Source organism: Mytilus trossulus, chromosome 9 (assembly GCF_036588685.1).
Source record: "Mytilus trossulus isolate FHL-02 chromosome 9, PNRI_Mtr1.1.1.hap1, whole genome shotgun sequence".
In the NCBI taxonomy this organism is placed as follows: domain Eukaryota; kingdom Metazoa; phylum Mollusca; class Bivalvia; order Mytilida; family Mytilidae; genus Mytilus; species Mytilus trossulus.
The window spans coordinates 33859885-33883834 of record NC_086381.1 but is presented as its reverse complement, the minus strand read 5'-3'; the positions used below and the strand labels follow the sequence as shown (position 1 = coordinate 33883834).

The following is a 23950-nucleotide window of genomic DNA, read 5'->3' as shown; positions in this document are numbered from 1 at the left end:
TGACACAATACTTGAGCATAAGTACATGTATATAAAAAACAGTCCTTGAGACATTAACACTGTCGACCTGTAAATTGGTAACTGTACTTAGCATGGATTGCATTTGTCAAGTACTGTGAAATGTTGCCAAAATGTTGTGTTCAAAGTTCTTATACCAAACTGGTATTTTATAGTTCACTAAATATACAAATGTTATGAAATGAAAATTCTAGATTGCTACTGTTTAGTTGAAAAATTATTATTTTTGTAGAATCTCTTCAACAATTTATTTCTCCTGCTTTCACTTACTTAACATTTATTATGTTCTGATTAAAATATTAATAACATAAGAATCTGCTTTCTTTAAAGATAATCAGAATATAGTTTATCTATCTATTGCTGGTTTTGATAAAAGTACATGTGACCTTAACTTGTTACAAAATTGATTCATTACTTTAGTGATGTTAGTTAAGATAAAGTTAAAATTAGACAAAATCTAATTATTCTGTTGAAGTTTGAAGGTAGTTTGTATTGATTTGTGAAGAAAGAAATATTTTATGTTATCTAATTAACAATTTAATTATCTTGTCAGCCAGTAGTGAAAAGGGTTAACAGATGTGATATAAGTGAAAGTGGTTAAGATCTACATCATGTAAAAAAACACCAAGAAAAAAATGTCTGATGATTAGAGTAAATAGGAGTCTGTCCACTAATGTTCTAGATGAAAGCAAGTTAGTTACTTCAAGGATGTTAAAAAATCAGAAGTCAGATTATTTGACATAAGGGGAGTCTAATTAGAATCAAATATTTACAAAGCCATTGCTGTCTTTCTTAGTAGGAAAAGAGGCTCACAGACAATCTATTATTCGTTCAAAAGAGTTACTTATTAGAAAACCTCTTCAGAGGGTCAAAGACTTGACCAGTACTATTTTCTTTTTGAAGTGGTCAAGTAGTATTGGAGTGTACCTTTTTTGTTTACAGTGTAAGTCATTTAGTATATAGCTATGGTCACTTTTCAAAACAATATGTAACTGACCAAGGTCATGATCCGAGATGTGTGCCCTAAGGGTAAAGGTCACTGATCTTGTATATAATCATTATTATACATAAATATAATGTTTAAATACATGTCTATTTCCATATTATCTACTTTTGATGATTTCTATGCATGAATTTACATGTTTTATTTTAATCTGGAGGAAAATCATTTTATTTGTTCGGTCAAGCGTATTTTCCATGTCCTGGTTGACTTGGGCTATCTGCTATAAGATCAGATTAGTTTAGTGACATAAGCTTGTTTCTTCCTTTCCTTGTGTTTTCCCATGAAAAGTTTTTCCGTAAAGAAGATATTGAATTATTTTTGTCGAGTGGTCTCTTAAATAGGATAATAGAAATAGCTTATTTTCTGAAAACCATCAATTTATTTCATCTGCAAAATAAATTTTCCATTATTTTCACAAGGAAATGTCTTTTTTAGTATGTTTTTGAGTGGTTGTGAAGCATTTTACATAGAAAACCACTCAAGTGTTACAATTGGAATTTCTTCATTCTCTTTAGCCAATAAAATATTCAAACATTATGCAATATTAGCAGATTGCATTACTAAATAGTTTTAATGATATTTTCCAGAAATGAAAAATAAAATCTGGCATTTGAATGAATATCAATTGAGCGTAAGTTGTTTGTTATAAACAAAAATGTCATCTATTTGTGTTTCCTGCGTTCTAGACTGAGTAACCTTTACTTCTCTCAAGGATAAAGGTATTTTCTCAACTAGAAAGGACATTTTATTTTGTTTTTGGTCTTTGGAATCATGTTTCTTTACTATTATGTCTACTCTTTTACTCTATTAAGGGATTTATCAACATGGGCTAACTTTTTTTCTTTACTATTATGTCTACTCTTTTACTCTATTAAGGGATTTATCAACATGGGCTAACTTTAAAATCTTCTTGAACTTTGATAAAATATTTGGCACTGGACATTAATCAAACAACAATCAAATTGTAAAATCTTCCAAATAATGTAGGAAATATTTGCCACTAGACATTAAACAAAAAAACAATCAAATAGACTACCGGTAAATAAATATTCAACTTCAATCATCAAGTCCCATCAATTAACCTACTTGTTTACTGACTACCAAACTACATGTACTAATCACTGGGATTGTTATGGTTCCAACCAATTAATACATGTATGTACAGAACACATTTTCTCTTGTTACCATTGTTGTCATTACAGGAATATATTGCTGTGCGTTCATCCAACAGCAGTAGGGTCTTGTAATATAAAATTGCCTATTCAGCAGTTTTTTGTTTGCCAATTTACCTCTTGTCCATTCTGCTATAGCACTATTTCCCTGCTGTAAAAATACAATATAGAAAAACAATTACAAATGCATTAATTTGATTGTGCATTTAATTAGTGACAGATTCATTAGATTTTTGATTGACAAGTTTATGAATTACGTTAATTGATATAGACGTGTTTTTGGACAATATTGTTATGTATTTGAGACATTTATTTGCCATAAATGGCAATAAACTTAATGAATTAATGTCACTCACTGATTTTGTCTAGAGTGGGGTCATTGTCCAGTGAATTAATGTCACTCACTGATTTTGTCTAGAGTGGGGTCATTGTCCAGTGAATTAATGTCACTCACTGATTTTGTCTAGAGTGGGGTCATTGTCCAGTGATTTTGTCTAGAGTGGGGTCATTGTCCAGTGATTTTGTCTAGAGTGGGGTCATTGTCCAGTGATTTTGTCTAGAGTGGGGTCATTGTCCAGTGATTTTGTCTAGAGTGGGGTCATTGTCCAGTGATTTTGTCTAGAGTGGGGTCATTGTCCAGTGATTTTGTCTAGAGTGGGGTCATTGTCCAGTGATTTTGTCTAGAGTGGGGTCATTGTCCAGTGATTTAATGAAAGGTAAAGTTGTGCAGAGGAAGTAGGAAAGAGCTTATAGAAATAAATACTCTTTCTGTAATATGTTTTCAGTGTCTTTTAGTTTATATTTCTTGTTTCGTCCAATTCCCTTTGAAGCTTTCTTATTAAAATCTACTCTTGATGTAACTATCTTTTTCTCTAGAACTCCCATTCCTAATGTATTGATCTGAAAAAATGTAAAAAAAAAAAAAAAAAAAAAATTAATACCAAACTCCAAGGAAAATCAAATCAGTAAGTCCCTTCAGGCCTTGTTATATCAAATGGAAAAAACTAAAGTTCAAATATATCAAACTAAAGGACAACAACTGACTTGGTACAGACATTTCCTTATGTACATAATGGTTGATCAAACCTAGTTTTATAACTATATAAACCTCTCACATCCTTACATGTAGATCTGCATGAAGTATAAACTAAAATAAGGAAGAAGATTCCTCAATACCACTGCATATGGTAGTTAGGAGTTACAGGATTAAAACAAGGAAATTTGAGTCATGTAGCTATAGACATGTAAATTAAATTTTAAATTTAGAATCTTATCAATGTTAAAGAACAACCTAAATCTTTGATGTCTCCAGTTCCTTTTCAAAAATTGTGACAGAGTTCCAAATGTAACTAAGTGCTTAAGCAGAGAAAAAAAACAAGCACATCAATAAGCCTGAATAAGTTTATGTTTAAACAAAGAAACATGTTAAGTCATTGTGTCAATAAGATCTAAATTATAAAGAACAACCTAAGAATGAGATTCATTGATCCCTGACATTGAATATCATCAGAACAAATATATATTTTGACTCAAAATAACATCTATTAATTTAAATTACAAAAGTTACTGGTACTAGGTGTCATTCTATATTGCTGTTAAAACGTAATTGTGAAGTGTTGCAATCCTTGGTACAAGATAAATGCAAATTTTACAATAATATGTATGTTCTTTCTAATATTTTAATAGACAGTGTGATAGTCTAAAGAGACTTTTATATAAAAAAGAAGATGTGGTATGATTGCCAATGAGACAACTATCCACAAAAGACCAAAATGACACAGACATTAACAACTATAGGTCACCATACAGCCTTCAACAATGAGCAAAGCCCATACTGCATAGTCAGGTATAAAAGGCCCTGATAAGACACAGTTTCATATTGTATTGTTAAAGTAAAGTTGTGGAGGCAAGTTGTGTTTATACAATATCTCAGTAAAAGGATACACACAATGTAACATATTCTCTTATTGACTGAACACGACTTGGGTATCAGTGACAAAAGTACCACCTAAGACCTAGTTTATTTGTTATTTAAAAGAAAACAACTGTCTGTTGAAGAAAATTTACTAGCTATTTATATGCAGATAATCATGGCATAAACTCATTAGTTGAACTGCAACTGGAAAGTAATAGATTTTCCAAAAAGGTCAGACTACCCAACTAAATTTTACAAATCTATATAGATATCAATAACAGTTTTTGCCATGTGACTTCTATGTTTGTTTTGTATATACATTATATATTGACATATGGTGGGTACTATTTGTATATAATATGATCCTATATTGATTTTATCTACTATAGTGAGATAATCTATCATTATTATGACCATTTAAGGTTAAAGTAGGCTACTTTTTTATAATTTGGTCATAGATGCTTCAGTTTGAAGACAACTTTTATGAAATAAATTGCATGGATATAAAGTAAGAAAAGACTGATATATTTTGATACTAATTTACTAAGTACATGTATACAAGTCCTATGTACTGGATATTGATTGTTTGGCAAACTTTACAACAGCTGTTTAAATTTGTGATAGTTAACATGACCAAGATAGTACAGCAGACAAAGGAAAGTTTATATAAAGTTATCTGAACTACCTAGACTTATCTCAACCAATTACAAAATCCGTAATAAAATGAGGTAGAAAAATTTTCCTTTAGTTGGCATTTTGCCGTCTTCTATTTAGCACAATCAACTGTAATGAAAATTAGTTACCAAAAATCTTTAGATGGTTTTGCTTTTCAAAATATTAGTGATGTTAAGGATGTTCGCTTGTCATGATTTGGGATTTTTGTCAGATTTTGGAAATCCTCTGGTTTTATCCATTTGAATGCCTTAAATAAATTTCCCCATTGATCCCCATTTTTCTTTTTTAAATCTTTTACATGTATAATTATAAGCCATCTGTAAAAGTCAGGAGAGAATATTTTCCCACCAAAATTTCAATGGCTAATATCTTGAAAATAAGCACTTTCGTCTATATTTTTTATTTGCTCTTTTGGTTCCTTTAATAATTGCCTATCTTTATATACTAGTGCTATGAAAAGCTTTTTATTTTCAAACTGAGTAGCAAACCTCCTTAAAGAATATTTTTTCATTTATTTTTCAGGAAGGGGAGGAGGAAAGACAATTCAAAAGACTCCCCCACTCCCCCTGTCCCAGAAGAAGCCAGACAATATTTAGAAGACAGTTGTGTACGTGAAAGAGTTACAGATGCAGATTTCTACAAATTAGTTGCATTACCTCCAAGTGTAGACTACAATGAATGGTTAGCTACACATTGTAAGTGGTTAATATAACACATCAGAAAAAAGGGGGATGGGATTAAAAAAAAATAGAAACTTCAAGGCAATCATACCACATCTTCTTATTCTTATATGTATGATATATAGGGCTAAGGATTCAAAACTATTCTCTCGTACTTTTTTTTTCATGGATTTTGTGGATACAGATGAACCATGAATTCCAGTTTAACACATAACAATTTACATATTGCCTTGTTACCCTAATTCATTATCAAAAAATGCTTCCATGAGGATAAACATTACAACACAAATGATAGTCTGAATAAAAAATTATAGGTCTCCATAAGTACACTATTTAAAGTAAAACAGATTTTAGCTTATTATGTATACTTTATAGTAAGTATGATATATGTATATTTAACAATGTTAAAATACTGACAACAGTAAAACCTCATCAGAACGATTTTTTGTACTTTTCAAGTCCTGATAAAGAAGGTCAAAACATATTTAGCAGAAAAATTCAGGAGTGGACCATTAGATAAGGTTAATTTGCAAATGAATAAGGATTTTGATTTGTGATGAAATTTTATTGCCCTGTATTTGTACTTTATCAGTTATATGTTTGGACAAATAGACATGATCAATTCTGGTTTATCATCCATGTTTGTGATTTATTGACATTCTGCTTCCAGTTTTATCAATAGGTCAAATATTATTATGGTTATGATGAAAATGTCAGACAAAACACATTTTTTATTTGTTTTGAAATATCAATTATTCCCATTGTTAAAATTATATGGATTGCGTCCTGAAATGAATTCAGGATTAGCTAGATTTGTCCATACAAGGAAGTAAAATACAAAAAAAACCCAGCCTCTCCTTTAAAATGTAATGCATAAAAAAACATCTTAATCTGCGGTCATGTCAGTGGATCTATCAGAGTTCTCAAAAAGAGGTTGTCTGAATGTTTTGATCATGAACATTACAATGCATATAATAGTTAGGACCAACTGATTTTCTTCAGGAACCACTAGAGAAAAAAGGTTTGAGAACTGTGATAGATAAAGGCCATATTGAATTTTTCATTAAACTGTTAAAAAAATATACCTCATATTTGAACTTTCTTTATGTCTCCATCTTCAATTTCAGACACACAAAAATAAGTTGCAGTTAGAAATTTTTCTTTTCTTTTTTACTTTCTGAGAATTTTATTTTTGTTAATAAATGTAAATTAATCAGGTGATCATTTTTGGCGGGAACAGTTAATATTTTTTTGCGTTTTAGCGGGATTGTGGGTTTAACCAGGAAGAGGAAAACCCATTTATTATTGTCACCCACTTACTTTAAATTTTAAATTAGGAATATTTGACCCATTTTGCTCTTCAAGATAATGCAGTCCTTGTATTTTCACCTGGTGTGACCGTTCAGGTGTTTCGGTGATAAACATCTGCCCTAATTATAGGTGTTGTGTTGATGTCCCTATAATTCTCCAAAAATGTGTATCCACTATTGTCAACATAACTTTAATTTTTCCATTACATAAATACTTATTTACCAAATTATAGTAATTTTCTGGTTTGATAGGCCTTTATTGAAACCTACATACATTTTCATTACATGATAATGATAGCATTTACTGTTAACATGGTTAAAGATTTTATCACTTTTATAATGAACATTAAAAGTATATATTTGAAGAAAATGATGGAAGCATCTTTTTTCAAAGTTAGGAAATGCAATACAAGTTTGTCATTTAAAGTTTGTAAAGTATGTTAGAGGCTTAGCTCATGAATAACCTTACCTCTGCAATGCCAGGCACAACTTTTTTGACTGTGTGTCTACGAAAAAGCAATACACTTGGACTAAATAAAACAAAAATAATACATATCATACATAAACTACATGTATAAATACAAATTTACAGTATACTTTCATTAACCCATTTTAGTAGTTCAGCATATATATGTGTGCATGTACATATACCTACCTAACTTTATGTCAATTCTTTGAAAGGAAATGTAAATATTTCAAGAAACAAGGATATGGAAAAAACAAGATAACAAATGTAGGTCAAGAAGGACCCTTCATGACAAACCACAGAACATTGACACTAAGGACAGATGTTTTACAAACTTCTTTACTTTTAAACCCCCTTAAGTGTTAACTATTGTAATGAAAATGACAAAGTCATAGTACATTGTTACCAAGTTGGTTGTCCCGCTGAGGTTTTTGTTCCTTATAAAACACAAATGTTCACAGTTTTTATAATGAGCTTCTTCTGAAATGTGGATAAATTGTGAATCTATTTGCTTGTCATACCATTTTGTGATTCAGTGCAAGATAAAATACTCTATGTGAAAAACATAAACTATCTATTCAAAATTCTTAGAAAAAAATAGAAATATGATTTGTATAAGAAGTAAACTGCTGTTTCATGATGACAGTGAAAAATGTACAAGGGCATTTGTTCTAATAGTTAAGTAGCTATGTTAAATGATAACAAGCCTTAGTCTTTATTTGGATAGTATTATTGTTTGTTTTTAAATTTCCTGTCTAACATTTATGTGTAGCTTCATATCTATGAAAGCCTATCCTGAGGAAACTGCCAATACATACCTGTTTTAAAACTCATAAGAAAAAATCATCAGATCATATTTTAATCAAGACCTTATACACTTTACTTCAAACAGCCAACATACTCAATTTCATTACTTTCATTGTGATCATTAGTTATAACATACTTTCTGTCAAGCTAACATAAAAGAGACAAGCACCCAATCTTCTTCTTGATTTTATTTTCCCTGATCAGTGATGAAAAAGAGGAAAATTTCTAATTTTGCAGGGAAGAAAAATATTTTAACTTTAGAAAAGATGAGAAAGTTTAAGAAGTTTTAAGAGAACTTTATGAGGTCATGTGGTATAAGTTTTCTTTTTACCAGGGTGAAGAATTAAAGATTGAATGTATAGTTTTTACTCCTCATTAAATGTATAGGAAGCTGAGAGACGTGTTACATTTCATTCATCTCTCTTCCTGGTTATAACTTTACATAACACAATGGTCTAATCAATAGTAGTTGTTTCTGATGAATGAGGAGAACATCCTTCTCTTTGGAGTGGTCAGAATCTCACACAATAAGAGAATCAATTAAAGCTGATGATTTCCTGAAGTTGTAGATTGTTATTGAATGATTCTGTTATGTTCAGTAGAAATAACATTAGGAACAATCATTGCTGTTTAATGAAGTTAGTGTGTGGGTTATTTTATCATTTATGTTATTGCCACTTTCTACTATCAGTCCTAAAAGAGGGACAAAAGATACCAGAGGGATAGTCAAACTCATAGATCAAAAATAAACTGACCAAGTAAGGTAACCAGTGAAGGTTGACCGATTCTAAACCAAGAAATTATTCCTAACATACCATATCATTTATGTATAATTGTTAGTTTAAGTTGAGATCATTTTAAACAAACATTTGGTCAAGTAAAATATCCTTAACACTCTCAAACAAAAATAAATAAACAAATAAAATACATAAATAGATTGCACTTGAATATTAAATGCTTTGTGTTACCAACAATCCAATTATGATACAAAAGGCCATCCTTCCATGAAAAACAAATTCTTGTTATATATCAAAGAAGTTATATTATTCAGTCTAAAAGGTTTAAGGTTTTTCATTGTTTAAAGCTTTAACAATAGTCATACAAATTCTTAAAGCTACAAATATCTTCTTTTACAAAAATATCAAAAATTTGTAAATACTTTTAAGTATGGAAATGAAATCATTTCTTTTGGTATTTTTGTGTCGAACCAATCATTAATTTAGCAACTTTTTTTTTAAAGGTAATTTATCATGATAGTAAGGACTGGTCCAGGGGTCAGAAGACTACTTTTGATCTGTTCTGCTAAGCATAATTTAACTGTGTTTTAGTCTTATTGGTGGCCTTTGGCTGGTTTCTGTTCTTTGGTCAGTTGTCTCTTTGACATATTCCCCATTTCTGTCTGAATTTAAAGATATTTTCTTTTGCTTTGGAAGGCTCTTTTGGCAATAGAAATTGCTGTATGTTTTGTCCTTTTCATCTGGAACTATTATACATGTACTATACAGTGAGTTAATAGTCCCAGTTTTCATCAAAAGAATGGTTTATCAGCTAAGATAAAGTTAAATGAACAGTTATATGAAAAGTTTCACATGTTATAAAGAAGTTCACTCTATAGAAGTATTTTCAATAAATTACAAAAATCAAAATTTCTGTCCTAGAAGCATGAAAAGTCCTATGGAATAAGGGGAATAACCCTCATTTCACCAATCACACATTATTTGAGATGGTTTTAGAAAATAAACCTAATTTGTTGAATGTTTAGGACTTATTTGTTTTCTGTAATTAGCTAGAACATAAAGTACAAAGTAGGCATTTGACATCAATGTTATTGGTAATGTACAATATGGTTTATACCCATAATTGATTTGTTGATTTAATTGTTTATGACCGAGATCTAAATGAACGATTGGGAAATCTGTATTATTAAGATAAGTTCAAAATAAGGAATTGTCTTATTACGGCATTGCGTTTTAGAGCGTCTGGGCAGCTTGACATAAAATTGGATAAAGGACTAAATTTGATATTTCTCTAGATTATAGAGTGCAGATGTTAAAAGCACTCCAATTTTTGATATTTTCATTTCAACAACGAAAAAAAAGTTTAAAGCTTTTTTACCTACCAACCATATGACTGCTTTATGTACAGTGATTTTGCAGAATTAAAAATTTATCATCAATTTATAGTTTGAATCCTACCACATAGAGATATTGTTTTAGAAATTGAAAATTAGCTTTGTTAATGGTGGAAACATAAAGCTGTTGAATTTAATAGTCTGCGGTATGAAGTTACGGGAATTAACTTAGTCATTTAAAGTTTTATTTCACTTCTCAAAAGAAATTTAGTACGAAGGTACAAGATGATATGTTGATGAAATTCAAGATTTTATGATGATTTTTTCACCTCATTGTACTTTTACTGAAGAATTGAAATAATGATACATCATGTTAGATTTTATCATTTTAAAGTAAAAAAAAAAAAATAGTAAAGGACAAATAAAACAACATGACCTTGAAACTGAGTCAAACATTTGTTTTTGACTTTCACAAGCTACACAGATTGTTCGTCTGAGTGCTCATGTTCTTATACACAGTAAAGACAAAGTAGTTGTATTATGTAAATCTATTTGATTATTTTAACAACCGTCCATGTATGTATTGTCCTCACAAATGAACATTTCAGAAGCATATTTAGGGGAGGGCCTTTTTTTGGGGAAAAAAAATAGCTGCTTATATAGGGAATCACTAAAGCATGACTGGAGCGGCCCCCTCTCAGGCAGTCTGTGGGCCCCCACTTATGAAAATTTCTGGATCCACCAATGCATTTTTTACTCTTTTTTTTGCAATTCTGTACTTATGTTAACATCTGCACAAAACCTGCTTGAATTGTACAATTTGCTAAATTGCAAGGACAAATACAAATCAATGTTTATGAGTTATTGCCAAGAAATATGTACCATAAATTATAAACTAATATTGATCTAAATCACAGGGCTCGTTACAAGAATATACTCATGAATAAGAACAAAAATAACATTGATTCACAAATGTAACACCATATATAAATCATGTAGTCAAACATTTATGATTTCTGCTTGCTCAGTAGTATTTCAATATCAAAGAGTTGTGAACTGTATATGGATGTCTATAACTGGCCATTCATCCATCTTTAGTTAGTGACCATAAAAATGATACAGCTTTCTATGTCAAATCATATACATGTTGCTATTTTTGAACATGGATTCAATAATAAAGATTTGACCTTGCCAAGTAAGCACGGAAAAATGACAAATTGTTAACAACTTGTTTGCTATTAATAACTTTACCATCATTTTCTTATTTAACATTACTGATATTTTTTTCTTTTTTCTTGCAGCGATCTCATTTTTCAACCATGTCAATTTAATGTATGGTGTGATCTCGGAATACTGTACATCGGAATCTTGTCCTTCAATGACAGGCCCAGGAAATGTGTAAGTTAAGAAGGTTAAACAAAATACAACTTTTATGTGACAGATGAGCATACACTATCATTTGTATTCACTCTACACTGCAATTGTCATTTCTCACAAGTTTGGTTAAGTGGAAATTTTGACCGAATTTACAATTGCTGTGAGCTTTTAAGTTTTACTTTGAAGTTTTATAATAATTTTTATGTACTATTTCTGTTTATTTTAAGGGTTCACATGATAATGAATTGTTAAGCCAATAAAAGACTTAAATATATGCTATTTTGATTCAAATGCCTATACATACTTTTTACATAAAAACTGATTTAGAACAAAACAAGGAGAAAGAGTAAAATTAATGTACACTCTCTCCACTCATACAGCAAATAGTGCTTTGTAAACACAAGTAACAGCAAGCATACAGCAAATAGTGCTTTGTAAACACAAGTAACAGCATAAAATACAAACAAATTTCACAGAATATAGCATTCTGTAAAGATCTATAAACAGAAGCATCATGGAGCCCTCTGTAAACATAAGTAACTGCAGTTACTACACATAAAAAAATTTGTACTGTTTATACACATGTAACTGCAGTACACTGATAAATATAAATAAAAGTACATGTATATAAATACAGTGTAGCTTATACAGCAAACAATGGCAATAGCATAAAATATTGTATAAAATTGAGAATGGAAATGGGGAATGTGTCAAAGAGACAACAACCCGACCAAATAAAAAAACAACAGCAGAAGGTCACCAAAAGGTCTTCAATGTAGCGAGAAATTCCTGCACCCGGAGGTGTCCTTCAGCTGGCCCCTAAACAAATATATACTAGTTCAGTGATAATGAACGCCATATTAATTTCCAAATTGTACACAAGAAACTAAAATTAAAATAATACAAGACTAACAAAGGCCAGAGGCTCCTGACTTGGGACAGGCGCAAAAATGCGGCAGGGTTAAACATGTTTGTGAGATCTCAACCCTCCCCTTATACCTCTAACCAATGTAGAAAAGTAAACGCATAACAATACGCACATTAAAAATTATGTATAGTAGTAAAATAAAGAGATTTGCACTGTAGTGAGAACAATTTAAGTTTTGGTCAAATTTAATGAGAGAAAAGGGATATATTTAGGAAAATATAAGTTCAATAAAGAGGCTTGATTATAACAAGTATAAATAGTATATATTAATATATATATATATGATAATTTTTCAGGCAATTTTTATGGTATGATGATAAAGGTAAAAAGTACAAAAATACAGCACCTCAGTATGTAGATTATTTAACAACATATGTACAGAAACAAATCTCAGATGAGTCGTCATATCCAACAAAGTTTGGTAGGTTTAATGCATTATGATTATTAAATGATTTGTATTTTAAGATATGTTTTAACTATGATTGGTTACAAGCACTTCCTGCAGTGAATTTTTTTTAGTTTATGTTTTGTTTGACCATGTTCACTGGGCTACATTTGTAACCAATATAAAACAGCATGGCAGTTTTGAATTCATATTACACTTATAGAAAATGAAAAGAACAATTACAAATGATAGTTGTTGAAAAAGTGAGAATAATAAGGATTACGCACATTTTTTCTAGAGTTTATTGATGGGTTAACAGCAAAACAATTCATTCTGAAAGTTGACATTTAATAAGTAAATTTGTCCAGTCTTAACCTTAAAGTCCATCTAACTTTTATTGATTGAATTAGTCCTGTAAACACATCTGTAAAGTATGGAATAATGTGAATTATCTTATAACAGATGCATTATACAGCATTAATCATGTCTATTACTTACATGTTATTATAACAGTACTTGTATGCATTGGAACATCTGGACATCCTTTATTGAATTCTATACTAAATAAATCAGTAAAAGATATCAAATAAAATCATTTGGCTTTTTTGAAAATATTGTAAGTGATAGATTTATAAAAAATTAAGGTTCTCTCTAAAATTGGCTATAGTGAATTAAAAACAATGGATGTGGTATGATTACCAATGAGACAAATATCCAACAGAGACCAAAGGACGAAGGTGAAGTAGTTAATGACTTTGTTTTTAGACTGTGACATAAATTTTCATTTAAGTATAGAGAAATGAAGTGACCGATATCTGATATCTGTATAAATCTAATCTTTATTGTAGGGTCAGGTCATATGTATAAATTCAGTGTTTTGAAGTTTGATTAAAATGTTGTTTCAAATTTATTTTCAAACACCACAAGCATACTTAATATTGGAAAGTTTGAAAAAAAGTCTTAATCTAATACCCTTATTTATACAAACTTTGAAGCAAATGATAACAGATTTAGGCCTGTAATCTTTATATTGATGTAGATTCATGAGAAACTTCTTTATATGACTATTTTTGGAAGGAGAGAGTGATAACCAAAGCAGAATGAAAATCTAAAGTTTACAAAATCAATAAACACAGGTGTCTTCAGGTAAATCAGCTGATGTTTACCTGCGATTTCATTTACACCTTTGCTATCCCTTACACCATAATGAATAAGTAGATTTTAATCAACAATTCACTAATCAATAATGGTGAAAAAGTACTTATGAATAAGGCAATTTTCTATAATTTCAGTTTGTATTGTTACTGAAAACATAGCTTGAATCTAAGTCAGGAACTAGGAGGTTTTCATTATATACTCAAGGTTTTTGAAAGTAGAACAAGGACAAGAGAGCTTTAAGTCTTGTCAAATTTGTGCTGGATTTAAAGTAGGTCACATAGCGAATATTAATCAGATTTTTTTCTAAATATTGCCCATGGTTAAGTTAGATTGATTGGTGGTTGCTTTATGCCCAATGAACACAAAAAGGGTATATAGCGCTGAATGTTCAGATAGAAGTTAGGTTTGAATGATCAAAGATTAAATAAAAAAAAAAAAAAAAGTAGACAATAAAACACCAGACGAAAAACATGTATACATTTATAACTGTGAAACATTAACATGAAACATGTGACAGTTTACATACAAAATCACCAAAAATGGTGATAAATTGTGCTTTTAAAAAATAAAAAATTGTTGTCTGTTTAAGTCTATACAGAACAATTGCACTACATGCACTTACATTATAAGTGCTAAATGAAGTAAAACGTATTAAACTGAACATTTTAATAGGAAAAATCCAAAATATTTATACTACAAACATGTATATATATCCAAGAAAACTTGATCTCTATTTAACTAAAATTTAAATATGAATTTTAAAAGTTGAAAATTAGGCACTGCATTAATTCTGTAATATTTAAGAAGCTTTCAAAAATACTATCTAGTTTGTGTCCAACCATACATTTTGATTTAATATATGTATACAAATTAAAGGTTTAAACTGCATTGAAATATTCCAGTATTAAATGGCAGTCTTTTCAGTAACATATCAACATTTACTTTACGTTAAACTTTTTTATTCTTTAAAAATCAAAGATTAAATGTTTGTTGTGCCTGTGACGCATGGTGCTTTTAATGTCCGCGTTGGCTGAGTCAACAATTTGTTTGGTCGTGATGTGGTCAGTTTAAGGGAAACAATTAGGTTTAAGTCAATGCAGTTGTATTAGTATTATCTTATTTCCATGAAGATTTATTTGTCTCTGACCCATCGTTCCTGCTCCATTGACATCATTGGCGGATCCAGGGGGGGAGGGGGGGATTCCAGGGGTTTGAACCCCCCACCCCTTTTTTTTGGCTGATCAATGCATTTGAATGGGAACATAAAGTTGGAACCACCCCTTTGTCCTGGGTTGGGAACCCCCTCTTTTTAAAATGACTGAATCCGCCCCTGGACATTGAAACTTTTGAATAATTTAGATATGACAGTTTGTGATAAGGTGACTTGCACCCGCAAAGTGGAAAGGGATTAATATAAGTTGCAATAACTTGTTTCCTAATCCACTCTTAATAAATATGTTTAAACTTAGGTCAGTTTAACGGGAACAACTAATGATTATTCAATATTTGAAATGCAGCTGCATTCCGTTAAGATTATATCACCCTTACCTCTCAGTCAATGTCCATTGACTTTAAAACTTTTGTGCAGTTTATGTGTTTTAAGTTGGTATCCAGACATATCTATGTGTCAACAGTTAAAACTATCTTCCTTACAACAAATGTCAACATGAAATAGCAAAGTTTGAAACAATAAACAGACCAGGAAAGTTATTTTTGAAATAATGCAAACTGTAACAGCAATTTAAAATGAATATATAGTGATTGCATTGCATTGGATATGAAACTTTTAATTCCCTGTTATATTAGAAAAAAAAATCTGTATGCATGTTTAAAGGAAAATCCTAAGCCCACATACATGTGGGATGTCTAGTTATATTCCATTCATAAAGTCTGCATAAAACAAATTGCCAAAACCAATTCTGATGTGTCTGACTGATCAATTGTTTATACTAATCCCTGCATGCAAGCTTTTATTTAAATCTCGAGGTTAATCAGTACTACAGCTAATCTTTCAATTTATTTAGTCCAATGTTTTTTGAAATCCACTTAAATTTGGTTTTTGGTTACTAATTAAATGAAACATTGGTATCAATGTATTTCCTACATACCATGAATATAGCTTATAACTGGTACATGTAGCTTTGAATTCTAGCAATAAACATAGAGACCAATGATTTCTCTAATGTTATTACTAGATAAGGAGCAGGAAAGGTGTTATTCAGTCCCCAAATTGGGGGATGGGGAAACATTGAATATGGCATTGAAACAAGTCTTTTCATAGTAGGAATAACTAAATATCATAATTTTTATAATCACTGTTGCAAAATGTTGTTAATATTGAGATTTTCATTGAAAAAAAAAATAGTTACCAGGGACTCTTAAAACTTTAATTTCTATGGTTGTAATTTACCTTGTGACTGTTGTCCTTTAAATAGAACACATGTTTAACAAAATCAATACTCTAAAGTGCTTCTTCCTGTCTTTAACACTAAGCTGTGGTAAATTTTCATTATCAGATTAAAATTTTGAATTTCAAATATTTGTTCAAAAGACCCTAATCCCTTGGACCAGTTTTAAAAGTGCAATGTTTGTTTCCAAAAATCTGTTCAAGGTTACCGTAATTCACAATATCAACAAACAATTTCAAGCCCATTTGTTTAATACAAACTCTGATGTCTTTATTTATTTTTGTTTGTACTATAGACTTGGCCAGATACAGTATAAACAGAATTGATTGGTTGGCATAAATCACCTCATAGGAAGACATGATGAATATTGAATAGTTTGTTTGGCTCTATTTGTTTCCATCATACATGTATATATTGATGTAAATAAAATCGTCATTTCTATATTTAGCCTAATGAGACGTAATTGCTATAAATCCTTTAACTTTGATGTTTCTTTGAAATTATTTGGCTCCATTTTTAAAGGATATGAAATTCAATTTGTTCAAACAAATTTAGTATAAATTATGTATTTTTTATTTTTTTACCTATAATATGAAAGATTGGAAGGGCAATGATTTACAAATTGTTTTTTGATGTTTGATAAAGTTATATTCAGAGCTTCCCATTAACTTGTTTGTAGGAACATGAAAGTATAGCAATTTGTCAACAAACAAGTGTTGCATAATATATCTCATTTTAAAGAGATTACTTAATTTACTTTTAATGGTATTTAATCAAATGTTTTTGACTTTCTTAGTTAATCATACTCTCAGAGAAATATTGTCATCTTATGAAAGACAATGCCACAAGCTATTTGCTTAAAATTCAATTTTTATCTGGTTTTTACTAATTTGATGTAAGCAGAAGTATCATTTTTATGCCTGACCTACAATAGAAAAAGGACATAATGATTTTTTTTTAAATCTGTGTGTCCATTCATCCGTCCTGTTACAGGTTTTGATTTTAAGTAGTTTTCCACAAAGTTATGGTAAAATAAAATTAAAATGTAGTTAACATGTTCACAACAGTAATTTTTTATTTTGGAATATGCAAATGAGGGTTTCTGCCCAAATTTCGCAGCTCACTGTCAATGAAAATACAAAACGGCCACAATTTGTCTACTATTTCATTAGGTAACAAAAGCATCTACCAGACACAACTTTATTGAATTAAGCTAAACAAAATATGCCAGGCAATCCTTTTACATATCAATAAAACTAAGACGTTGCATATTCAGCATTTATTTCTAGATTGATAATAAGTATTCTCAAACCTCTAAAGGACAAATTATATTGATTCAGTTTATTGAATAAAGCTAAACAAAATATGCCAGGCAATCCTTTTACATATCAATAAAACTAAGACGTTGCATATTCAGCATTTATTCATAGATTTAGAACCAGTATTCTCAAACCTCTGAAGGACAAATTATATTGATTCAGTTTCCAATACGTACTTGATGTTGTAAAACTTGTATTGATTACATATCTGCATTTGAAGTTTTAGAATGTAAACAAATGATTGTTGATACATTTTTAAACCCTAAGGTAAATAATTTGTGTATAATGTCATCTGTTACCTTAATGAGCGAGCCTAAAAAAAAATCTGTGTTAGTCAGACCTTAAAGTACTTTTAACAGGCATGTTTTAATTGTTGTATAAACTAATTTTAAGAAGTTGTTAATCATCAAAGTCACTTAAGTCAGCCTCATTTCTTAGAAATTCTCAACTTAAAATTGTATGGATACTTTAAAAAAAAATTAAATAACTAAGTTTTGAGGTTGAATTTCCTCTTACCATGTGAGAGCTTGAACAATCATTTAAATTTAATTTCTAGGAAAGTGACCTTCCCTGTACAGAAAAATATTATCAATTTCATTTTAACAATAGGTACACTGCTCCGGATTACCTACCGTAACAATATTTGAAGAAATATTTTTGCTGAGTCATTTCAGTACATGTATGAGCAAATTGACAATCATATTGGGTTTTTGGTAAATTGTTTGGTCATTAATAAAGCTATCTTATTTGAATCATTTCACATTTTTCATTTCTATGCATTTTATACCACCTATATATGGCATCAACTTTTCTCATGGTTGAAGGCAATTATATAATGGTTGTCTATAACTGCTAACATCCTTGACATTTGAACTATGGTGGATCATTTAGCAGTCATACCACATCTCCATATTCTTATAAAGTTTTTTTTTAGATAATTATATTATAATAAAGTTTCATTATCTTTTCAGGTCAGCCATTTCCAAATAGTTTAGAAGCAACGACCAAAAAGTGTCATAGACTATTATTCCATGTTTTAGCACACATGTATCACGCACATTACTCAGACTGTGTAACGTTAGGAATACACGGACATTTAAATAGTTTGTTCACACACTTTATGGTGTTTAACATTAAATTTGACTTAATGGAAGACAAAGAAACAGAAATTCTTCAGGATCTTTTAGAAGCTTTAGTCAAACAGTTACCTGACCCTAATCAGAATGATGATAAGGAAACCAGTGAAGTTACACGATCGTAGCATGATTTGTATGAAGGACGAGAGAATGTTGGAGGCATGAATGTTTGGTGTGCTGATTTCTCCTGTGAAGTGTCAAAAACAGCCAAATCCAAATGTAATAGATGTTGTTGTTGGATCTCAGTTATATGTAGTCTATGTACTTTAAAAGCTTGTGTAGAAAATCTTATGTACTTTAAAAGCTTGAGTAGAAAATCTATGTACTTTAAAAGCTTGTGTAGAAAGTCTGTGTACTTTAAAAGCTTATGTAGAAAGTCTACCTTCAAACTTGTACAAAATGTATTCCAGTCAGAACTTTTTGTGGCCTACTTTAAATTAATTTTCAACACAGTTTTATTTGCTCTAACTTTTACATATATTTAACATAAGGAATTTCATCATTGTCATTATATAAACTAAAATAGAACTTCGGATAATTGAAGCAGATGTTTTAATAAGGTTTTAAATTTTTTTTTAAATCAATTAGTTACAGAAACTAGTTATTATCAGCTGAAAATCAATTAATCCTTGATGATTTAAGATTATATTTCACATCTACTGAAATTAAAGGTTTCACATGTCCTAAAAAAAATCTTTATTACGTTTTGAATAATTTTCTCATCTATGACAGTTTAGAACTACTGCATTATTTTATATCATAAAACTAAGTAACTGTATGTTGAGGTTTCAGTAAATTTACTTTCTCTATCAATAAAAACTGGCTGGCATGAAATAGCTAAAAGTGGTGCTTAAAAGTGGCATTCAAAAACACCCAAAAAATCAAAATTCAGTAAACTTGACAAACCTTTATAGCGACTCTCTAAAATAAATTTTTTAAAGCAATGTCCTATTAGAAATTCATTTACCAAAGTACATGACTGAAAAGGATGTAAATTTTAGACCTCATTTATTATACTGTCTAGAAATATTTCGCTTAAAATCTCATTAATCTTGATTAAATTTCCTCATAAATTGCAATGTTAAAATGAATTCTGTATTATATTTTGTAAAACAATCTAATTAATTGATAAAACATATTTAAAGAGCAGTTCAAATCAAGAAATTGTTGATTAAGTAAAAATTTAACTATGCAATAGTCTTCACCAAATTATTGATCCTCCACTTCAGGGGTTTTACTTCAGTGTCTTAATTGGTAATAAACGTAATTTTCAATTTTTATGATTCAATCTACATGAAAAGCTGTATTTTTTTTACATCTATTGTCATGGTCAGAAAATTAAGGTCAGTCTACAGTCCTAACATCTGATATATTCTTTACAAGATTGTTAAACATTTGAAAATAATAAATAAGTTAGCCTAATTATTTGATTGAATTGGTTGGATGACCTACCAAGTATGATGACTTGGTCCAGAACATACTTTGTCCAGTGCTAGACCATATAGTGCTTTATTCTTTATGTGATTTCAGTGTGTATTGGATATAGGTTGGCATGATTGCAATTAGAAGTTATGATGTCAAAATATGTATAAATTGATTTTTTTTCAATGATAAAATTGAAAAAAAACCTAGGGCACTCACATTTTCAAATTCTAGTCAGAGCAGTGTAAGGGAGATAACTCATATATTAATATTTGATAACATTTTGCTTTTTGCTAACAAGTGACTTAGCAATGAAAATCTTGATATTAATTGCCTTCTTCAGGAACATGATTTTTTTTAATGGAAAATTATGAACACTGTGTTGTATATTTTGTAATGTTATTGTTTATTTTATTTTGTTGGACTTGGATGTTTGATACTAATAGTAAATAGTCAACATTTATGTATACCTGTATACAAATGTATATGCTATAAACAGCTATGTTTAAATTTGTTTATTGTTGTTAATTTCATGAATTATTTCTTGCTTTTCATTGAATGTGCAAAAAGTTTTTTAGGGTCTGGAAACATACATACTAGTCATTATATCAATTTAAAAAAAAATGTATTGAAGGTTTTTTTTTGTTACATTCATTTGTTTTCTTTAATGGTAAGGTTTCAAAATGACAGTGAATATAAATAGATTATTAGTAAACATTTTAAACTATTAAAACAGAATGTGTGACAAAAATTGATTGTGCAAGCATAGATCGACCAAACATGGTTGTAAAAGCAAAGATGATTGGTCAATAACTTGACTGTAAAAGCAAAGATAATTGGTCAATAACTTAACTGTGAAAGCCAAGGTGATTTGCTGAACATAGATTGCAACACTGGAAAATTTGCACTCTACCATTTCTTTGAAAAATATATAAAGATTTTTTTTTTAATTACAACAAAAGCACTTGTTATAAACAACCTTTGAAATATTGAATAAATTCTGATCAGACAATCAAAAGCTATGCGTCAACTTGCCTTAATAAATTAATGTATGTTTTTGTGTTGAAAAATCTTATCAGGTTTTTTTTCACTTCATATTCATATATGAATAAAGGAACAAGAAAGATTTGGCAGGAGCTTATTCATCCATACAAATGTTAAATGCCTAATTTGACTATGGAAAGAAAGTTGTATCCCTGAAATGTTACTTTGGGTCATTAATCAAATGGATTCTAAAAATAAATTTGGAGGAAACTTATGAAATAAAATATTATATTAAAAAAAATGAGATAATTATATAGATTCACTATGCAATGAATTGAAAAAGTCCCATTTTATGCTTAGCTTCAAGCTTTTACATCATTTAATGGATATTGACTTGCATATTGTAAGTTTTTTTTAACCTTTTTTTGTTTGCAGTTTCATGTAAAAAAAAATTGAACTCTGTGAAAATGTCTTTAAAAAATCATTAAAATTATGAATCTCACTGGCAAATGTAAATTGATACTCATGAGATATTGTAAACATGATTAATGTTGAAGCTTTGGACTCTTTTATAAAGAATGTCTTCAAAATGAAATATACTATTGTTTTATTAGGGAATTGTTAACAACTTAACTATTCACTTCTTGCTTTGAACTAGGATAAAAAAAAATGTATAAAAAATATCATAAGTTAAGACAAAACTCCAAAATGAAAACACACATAGATGTGGTTTATTCAGTTGTTAGTTTCCTGACTCAGTGGCTTAAACCATACCTTTCCTTAATTCATGTCTTGGTTTTCTGACTCAGTGGCTTAAACCATACCTTTCCTTAATTGATGTCTTGGACAAAGAAATCAGTATCATTTTAATTCAATTTAATTTACAGTGTAAATAAAAGGATAAGTAGTGCACAATGTAATTTTTACTTAAGGAAAAGTTTTCTTTGTATTTCATTGTAATACAATGTAATTTTCATACAATGTAATTCTCAAAGAAAAGTAATCTTTGTATTTCATTGTAATTCAATGTAATTCTCAAAGAAAAGTAATCTTTGTATTTCATTGTAATTCATTGTAATTTCAAAGAAAAGTAATCTTTTTTTTTGTATTTCATTGTAATACAATGTAATTCTCAAAGAAAAGAACTTATCTTTGTATTTCACTGTAATCCAATGTAATTTTCAAAGAAAAAATCCTTGTAAATTGTAATACACTGTATTTTAATATATCTATGCAAAGTTCTTTAATCTGATGGAATCAAATACAAACTGTTACCAAAGATTTTAATTGATAATATTTAAGTTTATACTCTCATAGACCATATGAATGGATCTATCATTACTGTAATTTCAAAAATTAATGCGAGGTTTTTATTTTGAGAATAATGTGACAGAGTTGTAAATGCAATAATTTAAACTCGCATTTTGATTTATTTTATATGAATTTAACAGGATTTTTCTTAAAATCGTAACAATGAAAATCGCATTTAGTCTAAAATGACAAAATCACAATAATAAAAGCACGCAATAATTTCTGAATTTACAGTATTAAAATGACATTGTTTGAGCAAAATGGTCTTTGCAAATTGTATTTATTGTATAAATGCAATAATCAGAAGAATTTGTATTGGTTGTTGGTGTTTTTAGTTTTTTAACACATGTACAAACATTTCAATGAAATACCTGTTATTATTGTGGCTTGATTTATTTTATGTTTAAAAGTCATGTATGTGCATTCAATTAATTACCCTTCATATCATAAATAAATTATTTTATTTAAAAATATAATTTATTATTCAAATTTGAAAATGAGTAGACATTTGAAAATAGAATATGAAATTGAAAAAATAGTTTAGAAAGTATGATGACATCTTTCTTAAGTTTTTATGTTATCTAAAGACTGAGTTAACCATTTTGATCATAACTTTCTCCCGAATTTCCAAAGACACATTAGAAGGCAATATAATTATAATGACTGCTAGCAAATTTAATACACATAGCTTATTATTATTATGTCAGACTTATAACCTGTTGGCATAGGCAAACTGTTAGCAATAATATTATAAATCATATGTGCTATCATTCAAATATCTACAAAGTTATTTACATTGACCTTATGACCTCAAAATGCTCATGAAAAATGAAGAGAAATCCATTAAATTGTAGTATTATGATATTATAACTTATGTAACAAATAAGATCATTCCATTGTCAACGTTTCAGATATTTTGCTATTTGAAGCGCTTGTTTTTGTTCTAATCTTACAATGAAGGATACTGTGTATCGCTATTTAGGTAGAAGACATGAATGTTAAAGATTTGCTGCATATTAGCAAAGGTGTGATACCTTATTCTTGCTATTATTATTTTGTTGTCAAGAAATACATGTGAATCCTTAATATAGACCCTTAAATTTTTGTTTATTTCTATAATATTTCGTGTAAAGATATGAAATAAACTGATAAAAGTCCTATTGTAAGGGAGATAACCTCTAATATACTGTGAACTAATGAAATTGTTAAACTTGACAATTTTCTCAATTCACAAGGAATTTGACCTTATTTGAGGATAAAGAATGATCTATGCAGGACATCAGACTACATTAAAATTATTTTTTATGGTGTTAAAAGAATTATAAATAAATTGTCTGATATTATTGGTGTTCACAAAAAAACATGGTTGCAAGGAACATTCATTCCTTATACATGTTACTGCACT

At 29.3% G+C, this 23950-nt stretch overlaps 1 protein-coding gene across 2 annotated transcripts in view; it reads left to right on the top strand.

The window, feature by feature from the left end:
• Positions 1-19398, top strand: part of LOC134685615 (MOB kinase activator 2-like) — a 43252-nt gene extending 23854 nt beyond the window's left edge. For both annotated transcript variants that reach the window (XM_063545523.1, XM_063545522.1), the window contains exons 2-5: positions 5306-5478; positions 11419-11515; positions 12719-12843; positions 18664-19398. In XM_063545523.1, coding sequence (XP_063401593.1) covers positions 5306-5478; positions 11419-11515; positions 12719-12843; positions 18664-18953 — 685 coding nt within the window. In that variant the 3' untranslated portion in view covers positions 18954-19398. The remainder of the gene's footprint in view (positions 1-5305; positions 5479-11418; positions 11516-12718; positions 12844-18663) is intronic.
• Positions 19399-23950: the final 4552 nt, after the last annotated feature.